At 52.9% G+C, this 11,773-nt stretch overlaps 1 protein-coding gene across 4 annotated transcripts in view; it reads left to right on the top strand.

The window, feature by feature from the left end:
• The window catches only part of COL13A1 (collagen type XIII alpha 1 chain), a 278,117-nt gene that overhangs the window by 262,034 nt on the left and 4,310 nt on the right, over positions 1 to 11,773 (top strand). For 3 of the 4 annotated variants that reach the window (XM_024765521.1, XM_024765523.1, XM_024765522.1), the window contains 4 exons: positions 2,066 to 2,119; positions 3,306 to 3,359; positions 4,393 to 4,428; positions 9,400 to 9,486. In XM_024765521.1, the coding sequence (XP_024621289.1) occupies positions 2,066 to 2,119; positions 3,306 to 3,359; positions 4,393 to 4,428; positions 9,400 to 9,486 (231 nt within the window). Of the gene's footprint in view, positions 1 to 2,065; positions 2,120 to 3,305; positions 3,360 to 4,392; positions 4,429 to 9,399; positions 9,487 to 10,430; positions 10,509 to 11,773 lie in introns of all 4 variants that reach the window. The other variant, XM_024765520.1, reaches the window with a different exon arrangement.

The raw sequence follows: 11,773 nt of genomic DNA, 5'->3' as shown, positions 1-11,773 counted from the left end.
CTGTAATCCCTTTCGCCTGTCCTGCTGTGGCCTCATTTCTTCAGTGAGGCATGCCTTATCCCACCACCACCACCAGAAAGTGCCATCTGTGCTCAGTTCAGAAGTGCTTATTCACGCCTCTTGACCAAAGACAGCCGGCCTCCATCTAAATTTCCCTGTCTGTAGAATGCACCCAGGGTCCTCAAATCTGAATTTCCAGAACACTGGCTGTGGGGTGGGAGGCTGCTCCAGCAGCAAAGACTCTGTTCCTAAAGGAGTGCTGACTTCAGCCTGGGACCCCAGCCCTAGGGGTTTGGGCCGTGACTCATCCCCACCAAACACAACAGTGTCTGTATGTGCCCGTCATGCTGTGTTGTCTTCATGCTGTGAGCTCTGTCCATCTCCTGTCTGCCCACAAGGGCTTTCTAGTCCTGTGCAGCCACCAGTCTGGTGTGTATGTGGGTGGGGACCGCACTGATGGGTGAGGGCAGGTGTAGCACTTAGGAGCACACGGGTGAGTCCCAGCTCAGTGTTCTGACGGCATGTCACAACCACACCTTTCACTTCCTGTGGCACCACAGCTGCCCCCCACCACAGTCCCTTTCTTTCCATCCTCCTCGCACCTAGCACACCTTTCCCAGGTGGCCAGTCTGGGCTAGGGGCATTATCTGTGGCTGGAATCACGAGAAACCATGACTTTCCTCTCAACTAGTTATTTCCTTCATATTGGACAGACGGGAGCAGTGCACATTCGTATATTCTGTCCCCTTTGGACCTGAAGGGTTTTTTTCTTATAAAATCAGTAACACAACCTTAAAGGAAAATGTTTATGGGAAGAGTGATCCTACCTGCCAGGACATTTACTGGACACTTCCTAGGTGTCGGGCCCAGCACCAAATGTGTGACATGTATCATCCATTCTAACCTGGCCGCAACCTAGGAAGCAGACACTCATGCTATTATTCCCATTTTACAGGTGGGAAAACTGATCCTTAGAGAAGCCAAGAAACTTTCCAATATCACAGCTGTAGGCCTTTGAGGCAGGACTTGAAGCTGGCCAGTGACTCCAGAGTGCTATTCTGACACTCTGTCACAGATGTCCACAGCTTTCCTTCTTCCCTCAAAGGAGCCACCGAGAACATCTTATCCTCTTTTTTACTTTTCATGTAAAGTAAATCAGCCTTTCCTCACCTTGCTCCTGCCTTGCCTATCACAGCTACATTCGGAGCACCACCGGGAACCGCCCACTGAGGACTGAGGCCCAGGCCCAGTCCTCACGTCCTAAGCAAGAAAATATAATCACCGAGGCAGAGCAATAGGAAGCTTGGAAATATAGACTCCGTCTAGTCGGGCCATAAATTAGGAACCTGGAGAAGACGTTTAATTATGCCTTAGCAAGCCCTGCTGTGTCTCTAATCAACACAGCTCTGATGCTCCAGCTGCCCCCCTGGGCTGCAGCCCTGAGTCAGGAGTGCTTAGGACACACCTCCCTGCCAGGCCAGTGTCAGCAGACATCCGAAGCATACTAATCCACTCTCCAATCCAGCCTGTTCCCTAGGGCCTGGAATGGGGACAGAAGGCCTGGCCGGAGGCTGAAGGCCAGGGCCAGGGCCCACAGTGGGGGTGGAGCGGGCGGTGGCTGAATGACCCTCCCACGCCTGCCTCTGTGTGTGCGTCTGCATCGGTCTCTGTGGCATGAAGACCCTCCCGCTGCATGTGGAGCTGCGTCAGCAAAGGGGTGCCAGCCCCCGGCCTCCCCACCCCTGGGATGGCGTCGACTCCCTCCCGAGCGCTTCTGGGAGCAAACTAAGCAACTGTTCTGCCGTTTTCAGCCTTGGCAAGCTTGGTTGTGAAACCAAAGGGGTACCTTCCTCAAATCTGGCTCTGAGGCAGCGGGGAGGTGCTCTCTCCCCGAGGCCCCCAAACAGGAATGCGGCCCAGTCCAGTGACCGCCCTGAACAAGCCTGGCCTCGCCAACCCTGAAAACTGGGCCTCTGGACCTTGCTCATCTCCAGGTGTCGTGCGGGGCTCCCGGGGCTCCCCTCGGCGTCAGGACCCTCACCTCTGCACTCTTTCACCTCCCCAGGGTACTCCAGGACCAATTGGAGTTCCAGGCCCAGCGGGACCAAAGGGAGAGAGGGTGAGTGCTCAGCGAGCCGGGAGCCTGGACCACCAGGACAGGGGGCCTGCTGCCCCTCTCAGCCTCGGGTCCTCAGCCCCTGCGCCTGCAGCCCACAGGGCCACCACGTCAGCCAGCCATCTCGGCCCCCATCCGTTCCTCCTCGACCCGGCAAGCACCTCATCCATGTCTTCTCTGGATGACCCTCCCAGCCCATGGGGTGGCAGGCAGGCCTGAGGTGCTCATTTTGTAGCTACAAGTGGACAGAGACTTGGAGAGCTTCCTTCACTCAGCTTCCGGTTACCTGGCATCGGTCCCAGGTGCCACACAAGGCCCCAGGCCCTGCTGTCACCGAACACGCCTCAATTCTGCAGTGATTTAGGGATACGGCATGAAACAGAGTGCCAGGTGGTGTTAGAAAACCTGGGAGACATTGAGAAGCCAGGAGACCTGTGCCTCAGGCCGGCTGCCAGGGGTCACGTCTCCTGCAGCCAGGGCGGTGGGCGGAGGCAGGAGAGTTCCGCGCGTCGGCTCCTCCCAGCCTGGCCCGGTTTCCGCACTGCGGGGCCTGGGGTCGCTGGGGGCCCGGCTTGGGTGCTGGACCTCTGAGTGGCCGTCTGCTGGGCTTTCTGCCCGCAGGAGCAGCTCTCCCTCTTGCCGTCTGCCCCCGGGGGCTCTATCGCTATGCTCTCGGGTCCCACAGCTGGCAGAGGGGAGGGAGGAGAGGGTGGGGAGCTTCTGGAGAGAGGCGTGGGCTTCCCTGAGATCACCAGCCACTTGGGGAACCAGGGTGGCTGCTCCGAGGGGTGACACAGCTTCGAAGAGAAATCAGAGCTCTCTTCCTCTCCCCGTTCTCCCCCATCTCCCTTGTCCGTGCCCGTTTCCTGCTCCTGTTCTCCCCACCGCTTCTGCCTCTGGCCAACTTGTACCCCCACTGTCCAGTCCTTCCTAAGCACGTTGGGGGGCCAGGCTCTGTGGAGGGAGGGTGAGAGAGGCTTCCAGGCCCCCTCCTCGGGGCAGAGTCCTCAGCAGTCACCCCACCTTCACCCTGCCCTCCGCCCAGCCCTCGCTTCCTTGTTGGGGGGCGGGGGGTGTCTCTTTGAAGAGATTGGAAAGGTTTCCCAAGTTTTGTATGAAAACAGAAAATGGCTGACGGGAGGTTGTTACCATGTCAGAGAAGGCTTATGTGTTCTTTCTCCGGTTTCAGGGCAGCAAAGGTGACCCTGGGATGACAGGACCAACGGGAGCAGCTGGGCTTCCTGTAAGTCTCGTGGGCTCAGAGGCTGCTCTCCACCTGCCCTGGTCACCCCCCAGAAGCACTGCCAAAACAGAACACCCAGAGCCTGGGGCAGAAAATCCAGGGCCAAGCGACAGTGCTCAGTTCTGTGGCGGTGGAAGCAGCCGACAGCCACTAGCCCACGCTCTAGAACTTCCCCGCCGGGCACCGCTAGAGGCGAACCCTGGCGCACACGGCCCCTGTTAGGGAAGCACGTCCTCAGCCGTGTGCACCGTCTAACTGGCTGTAGCAAACACAGATGAGCACCTCCCGCTGCAAGGCTCTGTGCTCAAGGCAGCGGGGGTCTCACAGGTGAATGTGCCACGGCCCGTACCCTCGAGGAGGGACCAAACCAGGTCCAGATCACCATCGGGCAAGGAGACGTCTCCTGAGACGGGCAGCTTCCCACGGGACTGGCTTTCCATCTGCAGCCGATGTCTCCTTGCTGGCTTATAGAAGTCGGCTGCCTACGAGAGCCAGGACTTTGGTTTCCCACCCGCTTGAAGGCCATACACTTGTTCGTGGGTTCCATGCTCGCCTGTGCTTTGGCTAAGTAGGCACCTCCAGCCAGTCTTTGCCTTGTGCCCACTCCCCAGCTAAAGACAAGGGGAGCAGCTGGCACCTTGAAAAGAGAGGCTCGGGAGCTTTGGAGTCATTTTTCTAGCAAGCGGCTGGTGGGAGAGCCATGCAAATCCCTGCCCTTCCAGGAGAGGTCTCTGCGCCCAGACCGTGTCCTCAGCACAAACCATCTAGAAGAACTCGGCCACAGGCCAGGGCATTGGTGCCGAGTGAGAAAACCAGAACTGTGTTTGACTTTACCCATAACTCGTTATCTGTCTCTAGGTCAAGTTCCTTGAGCAGTTTTCTCCTTTGTCCCCCTTCCGTAAAATGGGGATAATTAAGCCTGTCTCCGACGAATTAGGCACCGGTAAAGAGCTTTATGAGCCTGGAAGGAAGGACTGTACGGCCATCCTGTGCCTTCTCATTAACCTGTCTTCGTTTCTCTGATTTACTGCAGGGTTTACACGGACCACCCGGGGACAAAGGAAACCGGGTGAGTCTGAGTCCTCGCACTTTGGCTGTGGTTACTAATGTCATCATGGTGAGGTGGAATGACCAACTGGGGATTCCTGACCCAACATGGAAATACAGTTTTTCCTGATATATCATCCTAAATTAAAAGGCTTTATAGTGAGGGGCTTCATCCATAGCATTACAGGGAGCCCGGGGCCTAATCTTGAAATTGAAGCATGTATTTTTCCGCGTGGAAAGGGGAGGCTGAATCCCAGGGCAGCCATCAGATTAACATTGCCATCCAGTAACAGGAGTCACGTGCCCAGCTCTCTCTAGGTTGCCCTGATAATGGGCCCCTAAATGATATTTTTATATCCATCGTTGCTGTGTCCTAGTCTTCTGACACTTAGTTTTACCAGGCATCCCAGGCCACTGGTGAGAGAGAAAATAAATCCCAGTTCCAAGAACAAGCAGACAGCTGTTGTACACAGCCAATCCTTTAAAAAACTATCCCGGCCATTATTTCTCTTGGGACGAATTGGCAGGACTATGAAACAAATCGTGCCTTTCGAGGCCCCCAGCTGCCCCCTTGGTTTCTGCCGTGTTCACCAGGACGCAGTTGCTGAGTGTCTGTCCACAGCACCCACAGCCACCTGATGGCACATGACACGTGGCACGTTTGTGCCCAGGAGAGATCATCCCACTACATCTGACCGAGGGATGACTTTTGGGTTCCCTTCTAGAACGTCTCATTGGCTGCCTCATCACAGGGGTTCTCAGTGGGATGCACGTCCCCTAGAAGCCCAAGAGCATCTTCTAGTGGGAATAATACCCAAGGATCTTAGAGGCAAAAGAGGAGTGGGACAAACCGATGGAGAAACGAGGCCCTGAACTCTGATAACATGTTCTGAGTTCCCAGGAGTGTTAGAGACAGAGCAGGTGGCTTCCAGAACCCAGGCCTTCCGCTGATCTTTGAACACCGATAGCCGTGTTTATGGCTAGAACATGCCAGAATCTGTACGTTTATATCTGGCATCAATGCAAGTCTCTTCCATTTAAGATCGATTTATTGAACACTTCCATATTCCTAAATTTTCCTTTCTGGCAGCTGGTCAAAAGCAATCAATTTGTCCCATATATCCTATGAACAAGAAGGAAGAGGCAGAGTGACCCCTCCCAGACCGTCCATGGGTCGGTCTTTCTAGCCCAAGTCTAGAAACCCCTGGAATAAACAGTCCTACTTCCAGAAATGGGCCAGCCTGTTCAGGCAGGCTGGGAAGCCCACCTTCATTACTGTGGCATCCAAGAATTTAGGCCACTAAAATAATTGATCATTGCACCTCTCAGTTGACATACTAACCTTTCTAATTTATGTCTAAAGTGTTCCGGTGTTCTTTGTTAACTCGATTAACACTTGTTAAACCTATCTCTTACGACTTTTTCAGTTGGCTTGAGGCACTGGGCATTTGAAGGCTGCAAAGCTAGTCCTCCCATTGGTAGTGACTGTGTGCTCTAGAGGGCAGGCAGGTGGACAGGGGCGGGAGGCTGGTGGCTCTGATGCTCAAGGAACCGAGGTCATTGAATGAGCCGCTGAGTCCCCACTATCCAGTGGGGAAATATTTCTTCTCCACTTGCTGTGTCCAAGGTTTTATACACTTCCCCCCAGTCCCACATATAAATCAGCAATATGTCAGTAAAAGTCAAGTCCAGAAAACAGGCAAGGTACCTGAACCTTCCTCTGAGTGCACCATAAAGACCCAGTCGACTTCTTCTGAAGGGCAGTTTTCCAAATCAAGGACCAGCTTGTTCTTCCATCTAAGACATCTGACTCTCTGGATACCAGAACATCCTAGAAGAGTCCCACCTACAGCTCACCTCCTCTTCCAGACCTCTTTATACCACCAGCCCTAACAGGACTTCTGAGGGGAGAGATGAGGGTTTGGAAATAAAAGCCTACAAAATGAAGAAAGGTCCAGGCAGAGTCAGCTCTGTGCCCTGACCAGTGTTTTCTGGTGCCTGGAAGCTCAGAATGCTGACACTTTTGTCAAAGTAAAAGGCCAGGAGTGCTAAGATGACATTCTAGTTGGAAGCTTCACTGTTTCTTGTGGAGGTGAAGCTGGAGATGTTCAAGACGCCCGTGCCCACCGAGTGTGGAAGGGGGCTCCCAAACTTTGCCCCCATCACACCTGGGGTCCCCATCAGAGAGGCTCGGGCGGGCTCCCCACCGTCTGTTATCCTGTCTCACAGCCTTAAAGCCATGCTTCTCCAAGTACCGCCAGAGGATGGTCTTGGAGTCTCCTTTCTGCTCATGGAAGGGGGACAGTCCTTGTAGTGGTGGCCAAGGCCCAGAGCCCAAGATAGGCAGTTTTCCAAGGGGACACACATGCCAGGGGAATGACTCTGTCCTTGTCACTAGGGGCATTCTCCTGTCCATTAACAGCTCTGTGAATTTGGCCCAGGAGCCACTTTTAGGATGAAACAGTCCATCAGAGGATAAAGGGTGGTGTGAATTTGGCAATTTGGGTATCAGGAAAATTGGGTGTAACCGAGGAGCTGCCTGCAAGCCAGCCAATTGAAAGGTCTGAGAGCGTGCAGTGGGGCTCCTCCCACTCTGCGAGAGGTGCCACCTGGGGTGTGCGTGTGTGTACATGTGTGTGTGGAAGTGTGCACGTGTGTGCCTGGGTGTACATGTGTGCGTGCATGTGTGTGCACGCATGTCTTGCTTCCCCAGGCCCCCTTACCTCCTAGCTCTCCCTCCTCTGCTCTCTCTCTCGGCCTCAGCCTGCTTCTTCTTTCCTTTACTCCTTCACTATTTCTCCCTCTAGATATGTTCACCCTATTATAATAATCCCATAGCCCACATCCTTTCCCTTCCACTCCCCCAACTTCAATTTATTTCCTCTAAACGCAGTTTTGTACATTTATTTTTTTAAGAAACCCCTGCTGCTTGACTCTCTTTGCCCCTCTCCCGTACCAGCTAGAATCCCCTCTGCACCAGGGCCCTTTTCATGTCCTCTTTGGGAGAGGGGAGCAGGGAGGATGGAGGTGAGGTTACTACTCTACTGTCTTCAAGGGGCACCCAATTAAGGCTATTTCCTGTGCCCTTAGAACATGACGGCCCAGAGTGCAAGTTTCCCATCCTGAAGGGACCACCGCTGACCCTCTGTTACCCACAGGCACATCATCACCATCCCCCACTCCCCGGGAGCTTCTCTCACTCACCCTCTGAATTTAGGGAACTGTGCTCACTTTTGCACTGGCCTGACCCAAAGAGAATAAGGGGCCACATTCCTGAGAAAGTTTCCCATGGGGCTTCCCCCTCCAAACAGCTAGTGGTTTGGCTTGTCCACTGTCTGCAGATTAATCGTGCCATGACTTCCTCATTGGCGGGCATATCTTAGAGCCAGTGAGATGACCCCTAAGATGCGTCTACATGTTTCCTCTTAAACACACCTCATTTTCTAAGTAAGCATCTGCATTTTAGAAAACTCACTTAGAAAGACGTGTTGGCAATTGCAGGCAACCTCTGCCATCAAGAAATGTGGGTGATTTCCAAAGACCTGGAGAAACGTCAAAAGTATTCTTATCCGTTGCCTCCCTCTAAGGAACCCTGCAGCCTTCCACTGCGGGAACGCGGTAGACACAAGACCATGCCGCTGGCAGCAGCCTTGGCTCCTGTACTGGCTGACAAGAAGTAGCGATCGTTACTGCCGTCTTTACGGAGCCACTGTCATTTACTGAGCACCTACTGTATTAGTGCACATTTAGTATTAAGCGCTAAATGTGCACAAAGACCTCGCAACAAAGTTTTTTTTTTTAACACCTATATTGGAGTATAACTGCTTTACAATGGTGTGTTAGTTTCTGCTGTATAACAAAGTGACTCAGCTATACATATCACAACAAAGTTTTGAGGGAGGTATTATTATCCCCATTTTACAGATGAAGAAACTGAGGTTCAGAGAGGTTAAGTAAGTTCCCAAAGTCATGTGGCTAATAAGAGGCAAATCCTATTCTGGCTCCAAGCCTTTGCTCTGACCACTTGGCCACCCACCCCAAGGGACACTGTGGAAGCCCCCAAGCATTAGACAACCGGCCTTCTGTAGAGGAGCAGAGTTCCCAGGAAGACTCTCCAGGGGCACACTTGGCCCCTTTATAGAGAAACCCAACATATAAAAATCCAAACTCAAATTCATTACCAAGAATTTCCCATAGCCCCATTTTAAATGGAGAGTGACCCTGACACATACAAAATAGGGTTCAGTTTAGAAAGACGATGTTTACTGAAGCTTTTCAGAAACAGATGAATTTCTTGAACCAACATACCCATATACAAATAGCTGCCTACGACGTCAGACCAGGATGGACCAGAGACACACCTAAAACGGGAGGACCCCGCCGAGAACCAGGTGCCACCTATGAGCCGTGGACACACGTACACGTGCGAGCACACTAGTACATGCACACACTTGTGTACACGTGCGCAAGCTCACGCACACACATGCCCAGCCATGTATGTACACACGCCTACACGCCGCATTCACAGCCACACGCACACACACACCCCAGGGCTCTAAACAAAATCACCTTGCCTCCTCATAGAATATCAAAGGGACGACAACCAGTTGGGACAAAAGCTGTCAGGCCAGACCCTTTCAAAAATGAACCCTCAAAGAGAAGGAAGTGGGTCCCCCAGGTTCATTATAGATGCACTCTGGGCTCAGAATTAACAAAACTGGCCACCAGTATCATCCATCTGCACTTCCTCCCACCTCTGGCTCTCAGCCCTATTGCTCCCCGCCCCCTCCGCACCTGCCTTAGCCAGATTCTCAGGTTCTTGGAGGGGTGGGCTAAGGGACTGACCCCTAATCCTACTGGGGAGAATATCCTAATTGACAGAATCTATTTTTCCCGCTTTCATTTTTTTTTTTTCTGTCTCTAATGTTAACACATGAATGATCCTAAAGTTTTCATGTTATTTTTTTTTCTTGGACTAAACCATTATTTACAGGGGGAGAGGGGGAAGAAAGGCTCTAGAGGGCCTAAGGGGGATAAGGGAGACCAAGGAGCGCCTGGATTAGATGCCCCCTGTCCATTGGTATGTTTCCATCTATCACTTGGTTGTTTTGGGTTTTTCCTTGAGGTTTGCAAGCTGGAAACAAAGAAGGCAAATAAAAAGATGAAAACCGAATGACTCCACTGATGCCACCAAAACCGACCTGCTCATGTGACTGATGAAATTCCGCCTGCTGTTGGTGTCGCCCTAAAACCACAGCTGCAAGGAATTCCCGCTAAAGCCCTTTCCTTTGAAGATGCCGAACAATTGATACGTGGAAACGGAGACACCACGAGGAAAGGGATTTGGGAGCAGGCCTGGGCTCTTAGCTCCAGGCTGGCTTTGGAAGCCAGTGTAGCAATTGTGAAACCCACCCCACATTTGCCTTCTTTGTTTCATGGCCACCTCTGTGGCCAGCAGTTCAAGCTGTCTGAATCCCCACTTGGTCAGGATGCAGGACACTGGGGTTAGTGTCTCCTGAGGGCCATCTATGCCCCAAACTGGGCAGAACGAGGCCAGAAAGGGGCTTTCCTACACAGCCTCCCAATGCTCACCAGCCATCCGGCTAAAACCTGTAAAGCTGCAGACCAAAATCTGTAGACAGACCCCCATGAAGCCTTCCTTCCCAAACCAGCCAACGACGAATGATTCGTGGCACATATGCCGGGCTTCTCAAGTGTCCCTCAACTCACTTGAAGGTCCTGAAATTATCATGCGCGAAAGTTGAAGTTCACCTGTGTTTACTCCAAGTGAGTCTAGATGGAGAGGGGGCTGGATGTACACGTTCCAAAGCTCAACTCTCCCAGGAGCCAGAGAGAGCACAAAAGCTGAACTGGGAAGACGGGAATCAACTGGGAACTGGGGTCTATTTGTAGATGCCTCGAGGGTCCTGCATCCTGGCCAGGGTAGGACAGGGCCTGTCCACGCCACAGTCGGAGCTGGCCAGCCTTGACCTAAATAATCATCGTGGTTGGTTTTGTGAACAGGGACACCGAGGTTTTAAAGGAGAGAAAGGGGAGCCGGGGTTACCAGGGCTGGACGGACTGGATGCCCCGTGCCCACTGGTATGGCATCACCCTCCCTTTCCTGCATGGCCAGTGTGGGCTTCCCCACGTGTGCGGCTTGTGCCCGTGCGCCTCTCCCGCTGCCCTGCACACTCCTGCTTGTCACTCTTCACTCAGTAGACACCAAGGGTCACCCTGCCTTAGCTGGTCCTCAGGGGGCTCCCGCCACGTTCCCCTCTTGCATGCAGAGTCTGCCAGGATGCTTTCTTGGCTTCCTCCTGCAGCTGCTTCAAAAGCCCATCACCTTAATGTGAGCGGCCCTCCCCACCCGATGCCAACCTTAGCTGCATCAGACCCTCCTTTCAGAACTGCTTCTAGACAAACCTGCCACCAGAAAGAAAGCCAGGGAAGTGGATTCTCAGGACAAGTTATTAGGATTGTGACTTCTCTTCCTTCACACACTGCAGTTAGTTGGAAAAGCGTTGGCAAAACATTTCAGTGAGATGCCTCAGTTGGCCCCATGTCCCGCTCCACTCCAGCATCGCACGATTTAGCAGAGGAAAGATGGGCACCTTATGAACACGGGGAAGAATGAGGAGTTCTAGAACCAAAGTAGAGGAAGGTGTACGCTGACTGTTCTTCCGGCATAGATCTGGGATCACTGCCCCGGTGACACCCCCAGAACCAGGGGACGGTCCAAATTCAGGATTCTAGATCCTGTAGGGTTCATCCTTTATGCTTAAATCTCAGAAGACACTACAAGACCCTCCCTTGGTTTCAAAAGACCCTCCCTTTTTTTTTCATCTTTAGGTGGTTCACAACCAAAAAGTCTGAAAGAACCTGGAAAGGTTAAGAATGTAGTTAAGGAAGGGAAGGGAGAGACAGGGAGGGAGGGGCGACATTTAGGACCCGCTCCCAAGCATGTCCCACCTAAGTGGTGGCATTTCTGGTCCCGCTGGGCCCAGTCCCTCTCCAAGCAGGGACACCTGAGGCTTCTACAGCAATCCTTTGAACATACTGCTGGGGAAGCAGAAGATGGCACGTCACTCCAAGGCAATTGGCTCAAAAACTTCCTGCTCTCCTAAATTTCTGGAGGAGGTTTGGAGCTCATGGATCTAGTTTCATACCAGTAATTGTCAGATGAGCATTCCCAGCCTCACATCCCCACCCCAGGGTAACACAGGAATTATCTTTGTGCGACCCTGACAGGTGACCATAGAGCCCCTTGAAGGGACTTTTTAGGACCACACAGGCAACACGAAGGACGGCAGAGCAAGCAGCGTCGCAAGCCTCCCGATCCCACCGCGCTCCCCACCGCCCCTCCC

This window comes from Neophocaena asiaeorientalis, unplaced genomic scaffold (genome assembly GCF_003031525.2).
Source record: "Neophocaena asiaeorientalis asiaeorientalis breed wild unplaced genomic scaffold, Neophocaena_asiaeorientalis_V1.1 scaffold31, whole genome shotgun sequence".
Classification (NCBI taxonomy): domain Eukaryota; kingdom Metazoa; phylum Chordata; class Mammalia; order Artiodactyla; family Phocoenidae; genus Neophocaena; species Neophocaena asiaeorientalis.
The sequence above is the reverse complement of the archived record's forward strand: the minus strand, read 5'-3'. Positions and strand labels throughout refer to the sequence as shown.